General features: G+C 37.1%; 1 protein-coding gene across 1 annotated transcript in view; it reads right to left on the bottom strand.

The window, feature by feature from the left end:
- Positions 1 to 23,342, bottom strand: part of LOC136881205 (ral GTPase-activating protein subunit beta) — a 179,943-nt gene that overhangs the window by 96,083 nt on the left and 60,518 nt on the right. Inside the window, exons 9-13 of the mRNA XM_067153914.2 lie at positions 17,801 to 17,950; positions 14,309 to 14,574; positions 12,788 to 12,933; positions 11,444 to 11,528; positions 5,478 to 5,619 (exon numbers count right to left, since the gene is read on the bottom strand). Coding sequence (XP_067010015.2) covers positions 5,478 to 5,619; positions 11,444 to 11,528; positions 12,788 to 12,933; positions 14,309 to 14,574; positions 17,801 to 17,950 — 789 coding nt within the window. The remainder of the gene's footprint in view (positions 1 to 5,477; positions 5,620 to 11,443; positions 11,529 to 12,787; positions 12,934 to 14,308; positions 14,575 to 17,800; positions 17,951 to 23,342) is intronic.

The following is a 23,342-nucleotide window of genomic DNA, read 5'->3' as shown; positions in this document are numbered from 1 at the left end:
AACTATGAAGTGTGCAGATTATATGGGGTGGTTCTAATCAGAGAGAAAATTAGCAAAAGCTGTCTGCATTGGTACAGTCACATACTTTGAGCAGAGGAATCACTGTGGCAAGGAGGGCTTTTGCACTGCAGGTTGATGGTAAAGGATCAATGGGAAGATCGAGGCAGCGCTGGCTACATATCCTGCAAAATGACCCCAGGATGGTAGGCTTACACTCTGACCACACCCAATGCAGCTCTAGTTAATTTGGTTATATATTTGAAATAAAACAGATAATTCAAATAGTACATGTCTAGGGAAGAGCATAGTTTTATATTTGAGATATATATTAACCAATAATCAGACTAGGTATACTGTATTTTGAGCCAATAATAAGCCCCATTGTGTATGAAAGAGGAATATTGTTGTTGTTATCCAACACTCGTCCGGTTTCTCTATGGGGTCGGGTATGAAGTGGGATGAATTTTCGTAGCAACTTTTTACGACACGACCGGACGCCCTTCCTGACACCAAACTCATTAGAGGAGTTAACCCCACAACTGCAGCCCATCTTCCAAGGTGACTGTGTGGTGTTTTTAATCAAGTGCGATTGTCTCTCTGAGAGGAAAATTCTAAATTCCCATGGAGGGAATTCGATATTTTTCACCAATAGAGCATGTCAAAAACATATCAGATGTAAGGCTTTTAAGGCGTTTGCTCTATTAACCAGCGTTTCATCTTAGGTCTGACACTAGACGAGTGGATTTATTGTAAATCACCAGATCGAATTAATGTCAAGTCACGCTGGTTCCGTATACATTAACCTTTCATTCTGAAAGCCTTTGAGAAACAAATGACACAGGTTATTATTTGGCTGCAGAAGGGAAAGTATGTTCATGTTGACATTGAGATTTCATTGAGCAAAATGGCAGTCAACAGGTTCTTTCCGTAACTAATAGAAATAATTGAAAACTGGGTGCTGAGTAATGAGAAAGACACTCTGTACTTTGCAAGTACAAACTTTATGTGAAAATTTCCTTTTTAGCTCCACCATAACCCCTCCCCTCCCCCCGTTCCAATTCCCCCCCCAGTCCCATCCCAAGCCACCTCCACTCTACCTAACCGGCATGCGTCTGCCCTCCTCCCCGCCCATATTTTTCTTCCCACCACCAGTCACACATTATCAGCTAAACTACACACACCGCAGCGCCAGGTAAGTGTCCGTTCACTTTATGGTAAGCTTTTCCTCTTTCCGTGTACTTCGCTTTTTACTGGCTTTTCTCAATTTTAATAGGTCCAATTTGGTTTCCGCTATGAACTGAGAATTCCACCAATTAATATCTCCACGCGCAGTGCCTACTTTCTTCTTAACAAGAATTCAAAATAACTTCACATTCTGCACAACTCCAACAATCAACAATGCAGCCCATCAACACGGCTTGGTTACTTAATACACCAACTGCCAAATTCTCTGCTTAAGCTAATACAGTGTAAAGTCGACTCTGCATCTACAGAGTATCACATTTTACACCCAGACTTTGTATATACTTGTATATTTTTATATGGTCATTTTACATTTTGTTAATTATTAACAGGACCTATTGAATTCCATGAGTGTATAAATTTTTACAACACAGAGCACCTTATTTGTACTTTTATTCCAGACTTCTTAGTATGTATTATTTACTTGTATTAATTATTACTCACCTGCATCACACATAATATCTCTCATTTTCATTTGCAACATTTCAACCACACTTCATTTTGTAAATTATATATCCATAAGATTCTTACCGTTAAAAAACATGTTTTAGGATTTCGCCATACATTTTAACTAAGTCAGGACAGAATATATTCTGCTATCGTATGTGACAGTAGACGGCACTACCTGCGACTGTCTGGCCAAGAGTCTGGCGGCCGATACCAAACCAGGTAAACTAAGAGAAAACCAATAGCTGCGAGCAGAGGATTTTTCCCTTAGAGGATGGTTAAGATGAGACCTTTGTGTGGGAAATAACAAATGAATTCATCAGCTGCTGCCTTGCAGTGAGGCAGGGGACTGCCAAAGGCTAAGGGAGAACACCCTGAAAGAAAATCCTCTCGTACATTAGGCCTAGCAAGTCAGTAGTTGCTTTCAAAACAAAAACAAGCCTCAGAGAGAAACATATTCTGAATGTCGACAATACTTCAAGTACTCTTGGAACTAATGACGTCATGTCCGACGTTCATTCAAGATGCACGAGAAGAACCGATCATAGAAACAAGCTTCGGATTGGAACCTTGAACGTTACAACTCTAGCAGGAAAATGCAACAAAATCACGGATTTAATGAACCATAGACATATTCACATCCTACGGCTAAGTGAAACCAAATGGAAAGGTTGCAACACAAGAATGTTAGAGGATGGATATAAATTATACTGGAGTGGTAATCCTGCAGTGGTGAGGAATGGAGTTGGTTTTATACTCCATAAAGACATTGATAGTGTAACAGATGTCTCTTTCATCAATGTGAGATTAATTAAAGCTAAAATATGCCTAAATGGGGAAACTCAAACTGCAATCCAAGTTTATGCTCCCCAGCAGGGTTGTAGCAATGACCAAAAAGCAAGCTTCCTAGAAAAACTAGAGGACATCATTGATGAAGAGAACATAATGATAATTGGGGATTTTAATGCCCAGGTAGGAACCGATAGGTCAGGTTATGAAGGCATTATTGGTCCATATGGATTTGGTAATAGAAATGAGGAGGGTGAACTTCTGCTTGATCTATGTACACAAAACCAACTTCTGGTAAAGAACTCGTGGTTTCAGAAATGGGATAGCCACAAGATAACGAGATACAGCTGGGATGGTCAGTATAGATCAGTGATAGACCTTATCATCACAGATAGGTCAAGATGAGAAAGGTGCATGATGTAAAAGTGATACCTAGTGAGAGCCTTGATAGTGACCATAGACTCCTCATTGCAGACCTAAGAGTAACCAAACCCATTAAAGTAAACAAGAAGAAAAAACCACGAATTAAAGACTGGAAATTGAAAGATGTGGAAGTCAAACAGCAGTTTCAAGAGGAAATCAGACCTAAAATACCAATAACAGACACAAAGAAAGATAATGAAAAATGGAATGATTTTAAGGCAAGTCTGATTGGTAGTGGAGATAAAATATGTGGAAGAACAAGCAGAAGAGTGAGAGAGAAAAGAATATCTTGGTGGAATGATAAAGTGAAAGAAGCCATAATGAAAAGGAACAAAGCCAAAAATGTGCTTGATGTGGCTTGGTCTGATAGAAGAATCAACAGCAACCGAATAGACAACAATAACTTGGAAGAGATGGCAAAGGAATATAGATACAGAAAGTTGGAAGTCAATAGAATTGTACAGGAAGAAAAAGAGAAAAGTAGGAAAGAATTTACAACTAAACTGGAAGAAGACAGTAAAGGGAATATGAAAATGATATATGGAATAGTAAAAAGTAAAAGATCAAATAAAGAAGCAATTACAGCTCTGAAGACAGCAGATGGGAATATAGTTCGCAATATGAAAGATATCACGGATACAATGGGGCAGTATTTTGACAAGGTCCTAAATGGCCTTAAAGAGATCTCTGTTGAGGATGTAGGACAGAAAACAATAGAGGAAGATATCCCAATTACATGGACAGAACAAGAGCAAGCTCTCCATAGGATGAGAAGTGGTAAGTCAGCAGGAGCTGATGAAATTACAGCTGACATGATTAAAGCTGCTGGTCCATCAGGAATACAGTCGCTGTATAGAGTTCTCAGAACAAAATGGAAGGATAACAAAATACCTAAAGATTGGACAAAAGGAGTGATAGTTCCCATCTTTAAGAAAGGGAGTAGAAGGAAAAGTGAAAATTACAGAGGCATTACCCTCTTATCACATGGCCTTAAAATTATGGAGAAGATCATTGAAGCCAGAGTAAGGGATATACTAGAGGCTATCTTACAAGAGGAACAACATGGCTTTAGGGCTGGAAGAAGCACAACAGATCTGATATTTGCTTTGAGGATGTTGCCAGAGAAACACTGGGAAAGAGTAAAAGACCTAATTACTGTGTTTATGGACCTTGAAAAGGCGTATGATAATGTTCCTAGATCAACTATTTGGAAAAGTCTTAGCAAACTTGGTGTACCAGAGTACCTTATTAGGAAGATCCAAATGCTATATACTAATTGTAAAAGCTGTGTCAGAATTGGAGATGGTCACTCTGAATGGTTCAATACAACCAAAGGAGTACAACAGGGAAGTGCCTTATCACCTCTTCTATTCATAGCAGTTATGGATACCATTTTAAAGGAATGGGAAAAGGTAATAAAGATCTTCAGGCTCTGGTGTTTGCATATGATGTGGCAATATGGGATGAAACAGAAAAGGGAGTGCAAAATAATATGAATGCATGGTGTAAGAAGTTTGATGATTATGGAATGAAATTGAACCCATCAAAAACAGTAGCACTGAAAATCAGCAGACATAATACAGAATGCAACATAAAAATACAGGATCACCAAGTTGAAGTAGTACACCGATTCAGTTATTTAGGAAGCGTAATGGCTAGTAATAACAGAGCTGAGATAGAAATAACAAACAGAGTAACCAAAGGCTAACTTTTACAGTATCGTTAGACATCTACTATGGGATAAGAAGGTCCCACAAAGAACAAAAATGACCCTGTACAAGTCATATTTCATTCCCATCCTTACATATTCTCTGAAAACCTGCACACTAACATCAAAGGATTGTAGTAGGATTCAAGCCTGTGAAATGAAATTTCTTAGAACTGCCCTCCAAAAGACCCGACTTGATCATGTGAAAAATGATGACATTCAATCTAACCTAGGTCTAAATGAATCGATGGAGGAAAGACTTAGGTCATCTAGACGTAAATGGTTTAGGCATGTTAAACGAATGAATAGCACAAGGTTACCATGTGCTTATTTGGAAAAGAGAATAACAGGTAGAAGACCAGCTGGAAAACCAAGAAGAAGATGGATGGACCAACTGAGGGAAGATGTGGAGAGAAGAGGATGGAATTGGGAATCTGTCTTGGACAACGAAATGTTTCTAAATAGGCAACTTTGGAAGATGCTCGTTTTCATACACCGTACCCAGCTCGCTGGAAGAGCAAACCGATGATGATTATTGTGTATGTTTTAATATTGCTGATGATGAGCCCAAGGAGGGTTGACACTATTCCCATGTAATGTAAATATTGTAAATACATCTTAGTATTGAATAGGTGGAAATCTCTAGTGTTATAATTCATACAAAGTGAGAAAGTCTATAAACCTACAATTATAATCAATAATACAGAAGGATTAATATTATTAATATTTAAAACAGTTCTGACTAGAAAGAATTTGCCCTTTCAAGTTTATTGAAAATATGGACATATAAAGAATCACGACCAAAACTAGTACCTGGATTATTAAATCAAGAAACTCACTGGCAGGCAAGACACAATTCCCAACTTACCAAGAAGCATCTGAGCATTCTGAGGATCAGCCTCCACCTGAAGGGCATTGATGAGCAGGTTCATGAGACGAGGCTTAAGCTGTGCAAAAGTCAGTGGATGACGATCAGTGGCAACATTGCCCAGTTCCTTGATTGGCAGATTCTATTTAAAAAAAAAAAAAAAAAACACTTTAATTACATCATTTACATAAGTTATCAGTCCCATGGGAATTATCCAAACAAGGTTTCTTATTTATAATTTTCTGAATGGTTGGGAACAGTGTGCTACCTTTGCTTATTCTAAAGCTCCTGATACTTTCTATGCATTGTTTGTTCGTTGATTGAATATTAATTGCTCTGTGAGATTTAGGTCAAAAGTGCATTTATTTGCATGTGATGTACTTTTGAGACTACCTTGTGGTATTTTTTATTTTTTTTGTAATATCTGAGGCCATCTCTTTTCAGTTTTGACTCAGTTAATTTATAACTGTCAAGTTCTTCAGTCTGCAGAAATGAATTTTGAAAAAATAAATTTAAAACCTATCTGAAAGGGAAACACACATTATGGTAACAGTATTTCCATACAGTGAAACCTCGTTAGTGCATTCCTCATTAACACGTTTTCCCGCTTAGCACGTCGTAAGTTCAAAGTCCCAATTCTCATCTTATTGCGTCATGAATTTTCGCTATTACCGCTTACTACGATCACAACTTTCCTAGCCCTGAAAATGTTATTTGTCATCCCTTGTGAAACAAACGTGATTTCCAACTCGGGTAAGATCCGTCACCACAGTTGAGTGAACACGGAAAAAAGCCTTAAATTCATGAACTTCACAGGATAAGTTGCATGTTTGGGGAGCAAGCTGTTAGCCTCAGGAACGTTCAGTTTTGCTTGCCGGTTAGTAGCAAGATTGCTGAATAACACAGTGAGTCTATTTGTGCTTGTATTTTGCATTCCATTAAGAAGTTAGAAATTTATTTTGTGTTGAGTGGTACAGTGAAGTTTTGTGGCATGATACAGTAGCCCATATCTGGATTAGGAACATAATCATGTGAAATTGACTAGCGTGGAGCATGTTAGTCTTATGATAGCCTGGTTATGGATACGGAAAATGTCCTGATATTCCTTACTAATGAAGACAAAGTTAAAATCTTTCAGAAAGTGGACTGGAATCTGCATCTTTAAGCACGCAGAGGTCGCGAATGTTGAACTTGCAACTTTGAGTTTCAACTCAATCTTGGTCGAAGTCTTTCAAAATGGCGGTCAAAGTAATTCCTCCTGACTCCTCCTGGTTGCACGCTGTTGAGTGTAACCTCCAATTCATTGTCTAAGAGTATGTGTGACCAGAAAATAATGTTGAACTTGTTCGCTCCCAGCGTCCGTATATACGGCCATCGGCGTTATGTCCAACAAATTCCAAAGTCCGTATATACGGACGGTTTGTAAATAATTTTTTGAAAATATAATACGCTCTCAAACATACACATAACATACACCAAATTAATCGGGACAAAATATTCTATTCATGTCAACCACTTAACGAACTTTAGTACAGTATACAGTGCCAAAAGAAGTGAACGAATTCTAGAAGGCACTGACCTCGTTTGCCAGCTGACTACGTTGTTGGAGGGAAGTGAATGATGTTGTTTGTAGTTCTGCAATTCTGTAGTTCTGAAATTTAGTGGTTTTGTTCATTTTTAAATGTTCTTCTAAGTGATATGGATGAGATTGGAAGCCAGCTATTTTATTGTATTTGAAATTTGAAGAAATGTGAGAAAAATAAAAAACTTTATGATTTGGTCAGCAGATTTTGGAGAATTATATATCTTTTTTGCATGACTATTTTTTTTTGCTATTGGTTTTACGTCGCACCGACACAGATACGTCTTATGGCGTCGATGGGACAGGAAGGGGCTAGGAGTGGGAAGGAAGCGGCCGTGGCCTTAATTAAGGTACAGCCCCAGCATTTGCCTGGTGTGAAAATGGGAAACCATGGAAAACCATCTTCAGGGCTGCTGACAGTGGGGCTCGAACACACTATCTCCCGAATACTGGACACTGGCAACACTTAAGCGACTGCAGCTATCGAGCTTGGTACATGACTATTTACTTTTTGCATTTAGTATTTTTAGAGTATGTATTTACAAATAAAACATTAACAAATTATTCAATTTTGACAATAAATAAGTGAAATATGCATATTTTAGTAAAATACTACCACAAAGCAAGAAAAGGGCCTGGGATTTCTTGCATGTACCCTGCCAAAATGTCTGGTAGCAAGAGGGTTAATAAACCACTGCTCCGAAATAAAAAGCTTCTACTAACATTTGTTTTAGAAAGAATGGTAGATATAGTTTCCACTGTACCGTGGATACACAACGTGAAACGCCCTCATGATGATGATGATGATGATATAGATGTTGATTCCCATCGGGAACCTGAACGGTGGAAGAAAATATTTTAGAAAACATTAAGTTAAGAACGAGCAGAAACTTATTCAAGATTCACCGTCACAAATAGCATCAATCAATTACCCCAACCAAGTCAATAATTTTCACACAACAATCACAACACACCAAAACGTTGCTAAGGTAACCAAAACAAAAACATCATATCAGCCTAAATAAACCAATTCCAGTGGATCCTGCCCAACAACCGGGCTAAAACGAAGGAACAACAAAAACAACTAAATACATAATAGAATTACAGAGGAAAAAATTAATACCCCGAAAGTAAATAAGTAAGTTAGATTAGGGTCCGACGAAATTAGAAAGCCGTCGTGAACCTCCTTGGTTCACAAGCTAACCTTTTACTTCGAGCTTACATTAAAATAATAATAATAATAATAATAATAATAATAATAATAATAATAATAATAATAATAATAATAATAATAATAATAATAATAATAATAATAATAATAATAATAATAATAATAATAATAATAATAATAATAATAATAATAATAATAATAATAATAATAATAATAATAATAATAATAATAATAATAATAATAATAATAATAATAATAATAATAATAATAATAATAATAATAATAATAATAATAATAATAATAATAATAATAATAATAATAATAATAATAATAATAATAATAATAATAATAATAATAATAATAATAATAATAATAATAATAATAATAATAATAATAATAATAATAATAATAATAATAATAATAATAATAATAATAATAATAATAATAATAATAATAATAATAATAATAATAATAATAATAATAATAATAATAATAATAATAATAATAATAATGGTTAGAATGAAATTTTGGATAATATTTACTTAAACACCACACATTTCTTGGTTACTTAAATCAAGTTATAGTTCTTAGACAATGAAAATATCACTCTCCATAGGAGACCAGTTATTTATACAAATACAACGCTAAGAAAGGAACTATTTTAAGATATGGCATTGATTTTGAAAGTTTATGTCTGGCACACACAAATCAAATGATTTTTTTTTTTTTTTAACACTTTTCTTCACGGCGAATCCATGGGTTGAAATAATTTTCAATAAATAATAAAGGAGTGCACTGACTTACAGTTTAGTTTGTTTACCAGCGAAGCACATAGTTACAAGGCACGCGACACTTCCATTAGATGAATTGAGTCGAGGTTCCAAATTATTCACCAATAGTAAAAAAAAAAAAAAAAAAAGACGACGTCACAAGGTTGAGGGGCAAAAATGCCCGTTGAAAATAGCAAATTTAGCCTAGATCCATATCCCGAGCCCAAGCTAGGATGCCACGAGGCCACACACTACTTCTGGACTCCATGGCTGCCGAAACTCGAAGTCAGTAGCTTCCCCAAGCTTATCAGAGTGCATACGCAGGACATTTAACAAGTCAAGCGCTGATTGGTTGAGATAGTAGAGGTGGAGAGTCACAAGCAATTACAGTACTAGGTCACAGAGGGCAGCACAGATCAGATACGGGACAAGGACAAACACATTTTAAGCTCATTAAAGATGTATGAGCCGCAATACACACATAGAGAATATGAATATGGAAAAGTTACCCACGTTAAATAATAAACAGGGAAGAACTTCATTGACAAAAAGCCTAGGGAGACAAATTTCAATGTTCATACTCCAGTCCAAAAGGTTTAGGAAGGGAGTTTGGCAGACGTTTCATCCATCATAACTTTATGAATTGATCTGATAACAAATGGGTAATATTCATGTCCAGTGAAGAGGTGGTTTTACAAGTTTCATAATAATAATAATGCTTAATAGAGTCACTACACAGCTAGACTCACAGTTAGGTGAATACCAAGCTGGTTTCCGTAAGACTAGATCTTGTCCAGAACAGATACACAATCTTAAGACAGTTCTCAATTACAAAAGCCGAGGTGGACATCCCTGGGTGGTGGTCCTAGTAGATTTTCAGAAAGCTTATGACTCTGTGTACAGAGACACCCTTTTCTCCATACTATGGGAACTTGGTCTGGATGGGAAGACCCTACGATTGATTCAAGCCACTCTGAGGAACACGACGTCCAAGGTCAGGTTCAGAGGTGAACTATCTGAAAGCTTTCCAATCAGAACAGGAGTTAGACAGGGTGATGGTCTCTCCTGCATTCTCTTCAACTGTGTCCTGGAAAAGATCATTAGAGAATGGAGAACTATGCTACCACCGGGAGCTGGACTAAAGCTTGGGTACAAGAGAGACAACCTCATTGTCCCGTGCCTAGCCTTTGCCGATGACCTCATTCTACTGGCAAACAATATAGAGGAGGCTACCTACAACTTACAGAGTCTTTATTGTGTAGCGGTTAAGACTGGTCTGAAAATCAGCATCCAGAAGACTGAATTTATGACCAATATTAAGGAGGCCCCTTCTATAATTCCTCTCACAGACGCTACCATACGAAAAGTACCTGCGGTTAAGTACTTGGGAGAATGGATCTCTGCGAATCAGAGCGAGAACCCAGCCATAGATGCCAGATGTACCAAGTTTTAAAGGGCTTATCACTCGTGTCGTAGTATCTATTCATCTAAGTGCCTCTCCAAGAACCTCAAGCTCAGACACTACAACTCGGTAGTCAAACCATCTGTTCTGTATGCTTCTGAGTGCCTTGTAATGGCTAGGAAGGGCCCACTCAGAAAGCTGGAGTTAAAAGAGAGGAAGATCCCGAGGAGGATATTAGGACCAATCAGAGAGGAAGGAGGCACTTACAGAATCCGCCATAATGATGAACTGTATGAACACCAGGAGGACATCGTCACGTCTATAAGGAAAAGGCGCCTGACCTTTTATGGACACTTGGCCCGTCTGGATTCCGAAAGACTCACCAACAGGATATTCACAGTAACAGGAAGAGGCAAGGCTTCTTAGAACAAATGGATCACGTCAGTTAAGTCAGATATGGAACAACTAGATATCCCACCGGGACAAACTCATGACCGACTACTGTTCCGTCAAGCCATCCGACACGGAGTTTTCCCAACGTCCCTTACAAGTAAGAAGACTACAGGAACTAAGTGGACCGAGGAGAGAAAGCTGGCTCATAGTCAGCAAATGAAGGAGTATTGGAAGAAGAAGAAGGCAACAACTTTACCCAAGAGTAGATACAAGCCCCGTGGTCCTCAGTAGGCCTAAACGACAAAGAATGATAATAATAATAATAATAATAATAATAATAATAATAATAATAATAATAATAATAATAATAATTTTATTTGATTTACGTCCCACTAACTACTTTTACGGTCTTCGGAGACGACGAGGTGTCAGAATTTAGCCCCGCAGGAGTTCTTTAACATGCCTGTAAATCTACCGACACGAGGCTGTCGTATCTGAGCACCTTCAAATACCACCGGACTGAGCCAGGATCGAACCTGCCAAGTTGGGGTTAGAAGGCCAGCGCCTTAACCGTCTGAGCCACTCAGCCTGGCGATTTACAAGTTTCTACAATCTGAAATTTCGCAGAGTAGAAACAACATTATGTACCTGGAAGTGCAGTGGAAGAACCAACATGGAGAGCAGCAAGTGGATGGATGCACGGCGTAACTCTGTCTTTGAAACAGATGGCGACCTGAGAAAAGGAAATCAATGGTTATTTAACAATGAAACACATTTCAACAGGTGATTTACATTTATGCAGATAAGACAGCAGTCTTAAGTCTCCAAAATGTTAACCTTGCTGCTGCAATGTCACTCCTCTCCATTAGTTACAATATTTACTTGTTATCACCAACATATTTAGTTATAAATTCATAAGATATTGTGAAGTTTGTTTTAAGTGCTAGTTGAACCTTTATGTGTACGTGCATTGTGGTGCAACAGGTAGTATTCACTGTCACCACACCTGAGAATCTGGAGCTGGAAAATGATGATGATGATGAAGAAGAAGAAGGGTATTCAATGTGTTATAGTTATTGGTTCTCAAGGTAGCGATTTTAGTGATGACAAAATGGAGAAAATTCCGATGCTATACTGATAATCTGGTGCTGTAACAGTTTGGAGAACAGCAGGAAAGTGGCATACACAATGATGTGCTAGGCCCTTCAATATGTGTTTGCATGAAAATACAAAGGAAATGGAGTGACTGAAACTGGATAAAAAGTGATAGAGAGTTAGTAAAGATTAATAAGACAAGTTTGAGATGCAAAGATCTGACAAAATTTCTGATGAAATACAAAACTATTTGACAATCCTGACAGAAAGAAGTTGAAAGAAAGACTTGCACATCCCCCAACAGAAAATACAAAGTATATGACAGAAAGGTGCATTCTTTGCTACATTATGAAGAAAAGAAGTGAAAGTTCCTGGCAGAGTAAAAAGCATGGTGCTGTCCTTCACTTAGAAGAATATTTTCGGATTTACCATATCAAGCAATCATATTGAGGCAAAATAACTGTTGAGCTCATGTTTTTACTATTACACATATGAAATTTCAGGACAAAAATCTTCATTGGTCATTTTTATATGCTTTTTTTTAAATATGTTAACATATTTTTAACCTCTATGCATGACCATTTAAATATCATTTCTATGCCAGCTCACAAGGTATTTAAATTTGATATTATTGGGTTAAGCAGAACTATTTTTTATTTTACTATTCTTAATATGGCTATAAGGCACAGTTCTAAATGTCTTATCAATGTTGTGTGTTCCTGTTTACAGTGCGTGATCAGTTTCATGCTAGGACTGTTTACTATTCCAGTACACCACAAAAATATAGTAGTAGTAGCAGCAGCAGCAGCAGCAGCAGTAGCAGCAGCAGCAGCAGCACATAATTTTGTCAACATCTATTACATACATCTGTATCAACTTTCTTCTGAAGTAACTTACTTGAGTTTCAGCTCCTTGTCTGGTAAAACAATTTCCAGGGCATCAATCACATATGGCACCAAGACCTGAACACCGTCAAGGTCCAGTCGGAAGAGATCTGCCGAGTTCAGCAAAATGCTAGCAAGAGTCTCGCCGCATTCACGGTTCTGAAATTACACAGTCTCAATGAGAAACTGAGTATACATCCCAGTCAGCCTTCAATTCAGTTTCTGTGATTCCTACATGAAATTTTTAACGAATCTCGGTACTAAAAAGGAATTCCACACTTATTAGTATTATACGAGGGCTGAAAGTAAAGTAGTGGCAATACCGATAGAACGCAATATTTTATGAACTTTACTATCTGCAACCTGTTTCCAGTCATTCGACAGGGTCAGGAATGGAATTAATGAAGCCCCCAACTAGCGACGAGGATAGGCATTGTGCCGGCTGCTGAAGCCTGTCGCACTCCTCTGGGGCAATGATTAGTGGCTGACAGATGAAATGAAATGATACTAAAGAGTGTTGCTGGAATGAAAGATGACAGGGAAAACTGCAGTATCTGGAGAAAAACCTGTCCTGCCTCTGCCTTGTCCAGTGCAAATCTTAAGTTATGAATTTCATTGTGGTCCGTATTGACAATTGATCACTATCAAAGTGTAGGAAAGGTCCACCTATTCAATACTATTAGTTTGTATATTGTCTTATAAAACTGGGACTAGTTTCGACCCCATATATAATGGGTCATCTTCAGCCAAACTCCAATTGGAAGACATAAGCAACATATATAACCAATAATGATATAAACACTGATATGACACGATTTATAGTCTTAATTTAAACTATTGATGAAGTCTGAAATAACATATCTACAATTTAAACTAAATAACACATCAAAAATGTTGTGGTTGATGGCAAACTATTTGTAGAACAAAATCATCATTAACAACTGCTGAACTGTTATTAATTAGTTCAACTTTTACTATCTCTGTTGTGTGAATATAAGTTTCTGTACCCTATTTATAAAGCATGATACGTGACCGAGTTTTTGTATTGCAGTATCATTAAAGAGTATTTTTTTCACAACCCTAGTAGTGTGTTGGAAAAGCGGAAGAGAAAAAGATATTTCCAAATTTCTTCATACGTGTTTATGACAAATGTGGTAAATATCTGACTTAGGTAAATTTCGACTTACACAAAGAGCATTGGAAAGATCTATTTACATAAGTCGAGGACAGTCTGTATCATCCTCTCATCCTCCATTAATACTGTAAACAACTTCCAAAACTGTTTCCACTCACACCTCACATTGGGATCATGTAGCAGATACACAGTTATTTTGTGTTCCTATCTAATTATATCTTGAGAATGACATGTCTGTGATGGAAGCAGGAGAAGCAGAGAGAGGAGACAAGGACAAAACATCAAAACAATAAAGGACTGGACAATTGTCACATTTTCACATACTATGACAAAGAATCTTGGATAGTATAAAGACAAAAATCCATATCTTTTGGAATGAGACTACTGTTCAGTTCTCACCTCTGGCACCTTCAGTCCCTGCTGCATGGCAAGGTAGAATCTAGCTAGATACACAGGTAGAATCTCCTCTCCGGTTTTCTTGGCGCAGAAGATGCGGCACAGTGCTCCCAGAGCTTCAGCTCGCCCAGCCTCATACTTGTCGATGGTGAGGGTGGAAGGAATCTCAGGTTCGTCGGTGAGGGAACCAGGCTGAGACAGCGAGAGACTGCCCTTGCGACTGTCAATGAGCAGAGAGCTTGGGCGCTTGTTGATATTGGCATCATTTCCTGCAAAATCGTTTGTTTAAAATTTATACAATTAATACTGAAGAACCGCAGTCATCTGAAGTAATCAGGGCTGTGATCTGTTTGGGTAATCAAAAAAAGAAAAAACATATACAGTGGAACTTGGTTAATCTGAACCTTAAGAAATTAAGAAAATAAATTAGAAATAGTTGATACCTGGCGTGCGCTGCTACGTCTCAATAAATAAAAGTCGATTTTAATTCTACTTTATGCAATTTTTTATTAACATTTTTCTTCATTATTTTTGGTTGTTTTGTTATTTTTCTTTTCCTTATTACATTGAGTTGCAATTTCACTTACAAAATAAAGAAATAATTACTGTAAATATGATCTATTATTTTAATTCCTATGTCTATTAATTTGATCAGACTATTTCTATCTGCTTACATAAATGGCAATTTATTTGCATGATGCATCATGTTCGTTGCAACATGAGTGGATACATGGCATTCTTTGTTTCTCCATCTGGTGCAAAAATGAACAGATTCCTCGGCAACGAGTTGTCTAGTTACATGAAAGTACATCTCGAACACGGCATGTTGGATTGCTGTTCCCAAATAACAGGCAATGAGTTGCCTCATTACATGAAACTCCTAGGAAGAAAGGTACTTCATAAAAGATGGTGGCATGTTCCTATCCTCCTACATACCGCATTTCTTACCAGATTATCATAACACAGAATAAGTTGCTGTCGCTTAGCAACAATCTATCCATCAAGGTCGATCCAAATTTTGTGCGGATTTATAATTAAATGAATTACATAAAATATATTTCTGTTCACTTTTCAAGAAATGTAAAATTTTCCTGTAGTATTGAAACAATGTGCAATATATTGGTACAAATCCTCTGGTTTAAGAGCTTTTTTGAAACATACACATTGGCATTTTATATAGATTTACTATGAATTAAAATTAAACAATGACACACACTACACGTACCTGAATCTCAAATTCAAAATGAGTCCTCTAGTTGGAATGACAGTAGAGAAACAATAAAAGACTATAAAATTGTACACAACATTTTATCATAAAAGAAGCTTAGCCATTGCTACTTAATCCACTGCATTTTATGATGAATACTTAGCCAAGTGTTAACCATGTTCCACCTTTCAAGCTTTCGGTAGTCCCAGTGGGATGTCATTTCATCGACTGACAATTGTCAATCAACTTTACGTGGAGTTCTGAGTTTAGGCATGACAAGCAGATTTTCTCTGTTACTGAGACTCGAAGTTCACTACCGGTACCTAAAAGACTAGACAAGACAGCTCTTAGTTTCACAACAACTAGAAATTCGTTTCCAACACCAGCATGATTCTAGATTACTCTTTGCCTACAACCAGGCAGTGTTCTATCATTCTTAAAAATAATTCTTTTTTTTATTATGAGATTTCTAACATGTGATTTTTACTTTGAATTAAAAGATTACTTCAATTACAGATACTGTGTTATATAGGAATATCAAAAGACAGAGAGAAAAATTAGAATTTAAAACATTCAAATTAAAACTGTTTGAATTAACCAAGTTCTACTGTTATACTGAATATACAGTACAGTTTACAGCTACAATAAATAAATAAATAAATAAATAAATAAATAAATAAATAAATAAATAAATAAATAAATAAATAAATAAATAAATAAATAAATAAATAAATAAATAAATAAATAAATAAATAAATAAATAAATAAATAAATAAATAAATAAATAAATAAATAAATAAATAAATAAATAAATAAATAAATAAATAAATAAATAAATAAATAAATAAATAAATAAATAAATAAATAAACGAACGAACGAACGAACAAACGAATAAACGAATCATTCAATCAATCAATCAATCAATCAATCAATCAATCAATCAATAAAATTAATTAATTAGATAAATATAAACAATAGGTTATAAAATACAGTGAAATGCAGTAATGACATTTTTATACAAAGAACTACTTTTGTAAGTACAGCACAGAATACAGAAAAAAAAACTGTTTATAGTATTTGTAATTTGAATTTTATAACTTGACTTCTAAGCAGACTCCGCCAACAGCTGGAAACTGCAGATGATGATGATGATGATGATGATGATGAAATTTACTTCTCTTAGAGCTACAGTATTAATAATCCACTGTACTGTATTTGGCTTCTATTCCACTAAATGCTAGCTTAAGTACAGTACTATGACCAAATCCTTCCTTTAGAATGCAAATGGAATTTTAATTTTTTACCTCCATCATTGATTCTGTTCGAATTATCCAAAATTTGGGATTTGTGAGGTTTGGATTACTGGTGTCTAATGTATATCTATAGAAGAGGATTAACAATACTGAACGTTTTCATAGAAAAATGTAATAGCCTGTGTACAAAAATTTCACCTGAAGTCAGGCATGGAAATTTGAACTCTTATTGTTGCAATCAACATTGTGCTGATCTGTACAGTTGCTAAAGGTGCATTCTAGCTAATGATCTTTGTCTTTACCATAATTCCCATGTTAATTTGGTGTCAGGTTCTCTTCTTTAACCCTTCCTGAGCTTCCTCTTTTGTCCATCCTTTCTCTTTCAATTCCTCACCTGGTTCTTCCTCTCCTCCTGTTTCCAGCGACAGAGATTGCCCTCATTCTCTTTCCCAACTGTTCATCCCACATAGATGAATCATCTCAGTCTATGTTCCTGAATCTTCTTGCTCACATGTTCCACCTCTGATGCTATCGTTTCTGATTTCGTCTTTTCTTGTCACAACACACACCCGTCTTAGCTTTCTCATTTTGGCCACTTCTATCTTCCTTTCTTGATCCCTATCCATATAACATAGCAGGTCTTAAAATCGGGAGGGATCTGTGTACTACGACTAGCAGAACAGCTGTAAAGCACTGTTCATCGCCAGATGGCTCATTATGCACTATTATATTCTGAGAGAAATTGGTGTTGTTAGAACAAATAAGGAGGAGGCTTCTGTAGTTCTATCAGTAGAGCATCCCACTTAAAATCAGAAGGTTGTAGGTTCGGTTCTCACTGGTGTCTGGTTGGCCAAGTTTTTTCTGTACTTAACATCTCTCTGATATGTACTCTATGTCCTAGACATGAAAGCTGAAAGTCTATTTCAAATCTAATAGTTTGACTAATATGAAGTTAGAACTAGAACATTTCAAATGTGATAACTAAATGCTCATGGGTATTAATGAAACTAAAATATTTCAAATTAGCTACTCACGCGAAGCTCCCATCTTCCCTTGGTATGCTCCCTCACAGCCAATGTATGCAGCTTCAAACAGCCACTCTCCGAACATGTGGAGTATGCTATTACATTTGGGGCGAGCTGGAGCCAGGGGGCTGCGAGCATCCTGGCCCATTGACAGCATGGCTGAGGAAAAGTGTTCATCATTAAATACAGAAAAATAACTGACTACATAAGGCAACAGATGTATCGCATACTGTGTTTGAGATGACACAAATGAGAAGAATGAAAAATTACCAGCATATTCCCATTAAAGAGGTTTAAGTATTCATTAATAAGTAGAAGCACCTGTTTTTTGTGAAGTGCAAAATCATGAAATTTTGGCAAAATTTTACAAATTTGCCTCAAAATGTGAAACTATGTACCTTTAAGCAAAATCACGAAATAATTGACAAAATTATGTGGAATTGTTTATTAACCCAAGAAACATATGGAATATGATTTTTAAAATTATGAAGTCTCTCTTCTAATAATTTTTTTTTGCTAGGGGCTTTACGTCGCACTGACACAGATAGGTCTTATGGCGACGATGGGATAGGAAAGGCCTAGGAGTTGGAAGGAAGCGGCCGTGGCCTTAATTAAGGTACAGCCCCACCATTTGCCTGGTGTGAAAATGGGAAACCACGGAAAACCATCTTCAGGGCTGCCGATAATGGGATTCGAACCTACTATCTCCCGGATGCAAGCTCACAGCCGCGCGCCTCTATGCGCACGGCCATCTCGCCCGGTTCTCTTCTAATAAACCAAATTCCCATCCTATGAAAACTTTCAACCTTGAACCATACATAGTGTTTAGAAATCTAGTTGGTGGTTCACGTAGAGCAGGTAAAGATATTGTCGTGATAGCCATTCTTCTTTCTGTGAAATCAGAATATAGGCATTTTGAGGAAGCTGCATTGAAGGCTTTATGGATCCCAGTCAGTAATATTGAGAGTGAGAGGTCATTTTCAAGGTACTGTTACACAATATCTGACAAAAGAACATTTCTGACTCCCAGTAATATGGCACTCAAGATATATCTGTATTTTTCAGACACTATGTGCGTAGACTAGGTCCTACTTGTTAAAGTGTCAGGATCATTTGTTTCTAAACATCCTTCTTTTGATATAATTATGTGATATGTGTTTTCATCAGAAGCATAACTTTCATGTTTCTTGTACATATGTAAAAAGAAAATATGATGTTTTACTGCTAATTGGTTATCAGTTATCTTTTGGTTCAGCTTTTATCGCTGAAAATTGGAAAATAAAATTTAGCAAAATTATTGACAAAATTAAATAAAAATAGTGAAAAATGTAAGTACCACATTTACTTTTTTAAATGACAAAATTAGACAAAAATGTTCATCACAAACAGATGCCTCTATAAATAAGGTCAACTCTACACGACAGAAACGCATGCTCCAACAGATGCAGCCACATCCTCTCCCCCATCCACGTAACTGTGTTGATGCGCGTTTCATGCTAGAATTAACTTGTTTAGTCATCAAAAGTACAAGCACAAACAGCACTAAGTGCAAATAGACTGTATACTTGCAAATGAGTAACAGACGATGATGAAAACAGCAATGATAAGGGATCAAATATTGTATTCAGCATTCATCACAATATTCAAATAATGATAACACTATTTTTAATTACTGTCGGCTCACTTGACTATGACAAACACTTTCATTTTATTTTTTAAAAGAATTTTGCTTTATGTCACACCGACACAGATAGGTCTTATGGCAACGGTAGGATTAGGCCGGTTTCAGCTTAGTAACATATAAAATGACAAAATATACATTGAATAAAGCACATCTAATGAATTGATAAATATTGTTCTTCTTCTTCTTATATTATGTCTCTATATTGTACTATTCTTCTTACCAGTGATTAATAGCTTTAAAACCCCAAGCAGTGTACTATGTGTATTTTCCTTGTTGAAAAGTAAAATAAAAAGCAGGGGAACTCTTCGATTCTGTAGCTCAATACGCATATCCTGAATTATATGTTTCCGGTGATATTAGATGTCATGGGAGTCTATATATTATTTTTAACTTGCTTTACGTCGCACCAACACAGATAGGTCATATGGCGACGATGGTATAGGAAAGAGCTAGGAGTGTGAAGGAAGCGGCCATGGCCTTAATTAAGGCATAGCCCCGGCCTTTGCCTAGTGCTGTCGACAGTGGGGTTCGAATCCACTATCTCCCGAATGCAAGCCCAAAAGAAGAAAAGGAATAGTGTAATTAGTAAAATTTCTCCTCCCGTTCTTGCCATGCCCCCCGCACCAGCACCTGACCAGCTGCCTGACATTAGCAGTCAGTCAATGGCAAGGTGACGCAGTACACGATCTAAAGGGACCCGTGCGGAAGTGAGTACTTGACATCTTGTTAGGATTTATTTACGTGATCAAAATTCTTCAATTTTACCAATTACACAATTCCTTTCCTTAGTTTCATTTTAGACGCCTGCAACATCTAATGTCACCGCAGACATATAATCCAGGATATCCATATTGAGCTACAGTTTTCAATCGAGGAGTTTCCCCTGCATTTTATTTTACTTTTCAACAAGGAAAATACATACACTACATTGCTTAAGGTTTTAAAGCTATTAATCACCTGCAAGTAGAATAGCACAATATAAAGACTTCAGAAATGACACCATAATAAATTATATGCATTGAAAAGTGGAAAGTTCTCAACTTTGTGAGACAAGGTGTAACTGACTCCATGACCAAAGAGAGTGTACACCAATAATTCAGATATAAGAACAATAGCAGCACAAGACAGCAACAATGAAGTTTGCCTACAAGTTGAAGACATTCCACATCATTTTAGTAATTAAAAAACTAAACTTGATGATTACCAAGTGAGTAACACTACTCACAACTTTAGCAAAAAAACAAACCCTAACCAAATATATTCTTTCTTGTCCTTGTCTCCTTCTATATTGCTCCCTCATTGTGTTTATCCTCTTGAGCGTTCCTATCTCTCTCTCTCTCTCTTTCTCTCTCTCTCTCTCTAAGACTTGATTTGTCACTTTTTTGTTTCTTTCCATTACTTACAGGGTCTCTCTTATAAATCCAGACCATCCAGCAGCATTTCTACTTTCCAAGACCTAAGCAGCTGTATGGGAGGCGCACGGATAGTTCTTGACCTTGCAAGGAGCGTGTATGTGTTCGACCTCACGTCAATAGCCAATCTAAATCTCAGCTGTTAACATGGTGAGACAGTTATCACTGCAACACTGTATTTCCGTACGTGAAAGTTATTTTAAATACAAGTCTGCTCGATGGGTACGCGATGCATATGCTCAGCAAATTCCTGGTGAAGTGCCACCTTTACAAGCACAGATTCACGTAATTGTAAATAAATTTGAAACTACTGGCTCAGTGCTCAATAAAAAGCATGCACGCACACGAACAGTTTTAAGAGAGGAAAAAAGCTAGATGACATTGGTACGAATTTTGAACGGAATCTGAATAAATTGGTTTCTTCCACACACAACTACAAAGCTGTACAGGTTTACACGGGCCCATTATTTATAACCTGCTGATCCAGCCACAAGAGTGAGACACTGTGAGTGGTATCTTGCTTGTGTTCTTTTCGGATGAGGCCTGGTTTCATGATAATGGTCGTGTGAACACTCATAACTCTCGCTATTGGTGTGCAGAAAATCCTAATGGTGTTTATGAAGTCTCTCATTGTGAAGGACGACACTCCAGCATCTTTTATAAGGTAAGATTTCATATACGATTGTATACACGCTTAAAGCAGGGCGGGCGTGTGCTTGGTCTGGGTTTATAAGAGAGACCATGTCTACTGACTCAATGGGTTGCCTCTTCTGTGTTTGCTTGTAATCCATGTCCTTTACCACATTCATGTTTATCTCTTTGTCTTTTCCCTTTTCCTGCATTTATTTGACTTTTTTCTTATCCCAGACTTCCCATAACACACGATCTGTCAAGATAGACCCTCAATGAGTGCCGATGCCCCTCCTCCCGATGAAGTTGGGAAACAGAAACAAGCTTGTCGGCAGCTGATATGAAACAGATGTACAAGAACTGGGACTGATGAGAACAGAACCTATCTGAAGAGAGCAGTGTACGAAAATGTAGAGATTGTCCTTGTTGTGTTTATCCTATTGTGTGTTTGTATTCATGTTTCTATACAGCTTGATTTGTCATTTGCCTATTCTTCCTTTTCATAACAATCTATATATTAAAAGAGTTTACTAAAAACGGCTTTGGCAAATCGCTCCGTCCGTTCTACTAAACCGATTAGCTTCATTTTTGTTTTATTCTCTCCAGAATTACCTGCCGGTGAATCATGAGACATTGATAGGTCTCTAAGTTCAACCAACTTTGAGTAATCATAAAATCAAATCATAATGATCACTCTAATAATTGCAGGCGAAGGCTTACCCTAGCCCGCAACACATTCTGTAATGTCCGGCTTCAAGGCTAAATGCTGGCCATTGGTCCAGAGGGTCCCGGATTCGATTCCTGGCCGGATCGGAGATTTTAACATTAAATGGTTAATTCCCTTGGCTTGGGGGATAGGTGTTTGTGCTGTCCCCAACATCCCTGCAACTCACACACCACACATAACGCTATCCTCCAACACAATAACACGCAGTTACCCACACATGGCAGATGCCGCCCACTCTCATCGGAGGGTCTGCCTTACAAAGACTGCACTCTGCTAGAAATAGCCACATACACAAAAAAGAAAAAATCCTCAGTAATGTCACTGCATGCAGACATGTTTGATTACTACCTGTCCAGCCAGAGTATACACTTCCTCTGATCACGGAGGAATACTACTCCCTGCTAGATACTCTTTGATTCTCTAATCTTTCCCACCTTCTAAATATGTTCAACAGATGGCAGAAAATTACTTGCCGCTAAGAAAAAAGTCTGTGTACAAACAGACCCCATCATTATATACACCTTAAACATTATCTGGGAACACCTATCGAAAGATAACCTAGATAAACTAGAAAGAGTGAAGGTCATGTATCTTTAAAAAGTTATCTGCCTGGTGAAAAATGGTCCTTTGAGACTAACCTATGAGCTCACAAGACAACAGTTCTATATAGAACTGTGATTAAAAATATAAAGAAACATGCATTAATAACATATTTGAGGACACATAAAACCTAATGGTGAATAGTAGTGAAAAAAAAACAAAAGAATCAAACCCCATGGCACTACATCCCTTGGAGGTCCTTGGCCTACCAAGCGACCGCTGCTGAGCCTGAAGGCCTGCAGATTATGAGGTGTTGTGTGGTCAGCACGACAAATCGTCTCGGCTGTTATACTTGGCCGCCATCTCACTGTCAGATAGCTCCTCAATTCTAATCACATAGGCTGAGTGGACCTCGAACCAGCCCTCAGGTCCAGGTAAAAATCCCTGACCTGGCCGGGAATCGAACCCGGGGCCTCTGGGTAAGAGGCAGGCACGCTACCCCTAAACCATGGGGCCGGCGAATAGTCGTAAATACAGTGAAATTAAAAACTTCTGCTG

The sequence above is a fragment of the Anabrus simplex genome, chromosome 9, assembly GCF_040414725.1.
Source record: "Anabrus simplex isolate iqAnaSimp1 chromosome 9, ASM4041472v1, whole genome shotgun sequence".
NCBI classification, from domain to species: domain Eukaryota; kingdom Metazoa; phylum Arthropoda; class Insecta; order Orthoptera; family Tettigoniidae; genus Anabrus; species Anabrus simplex.
Note: the sequence above shows the minus strand (reverse complement) of the source record. Positions and strands in the feature narration are given on the sequence as shown.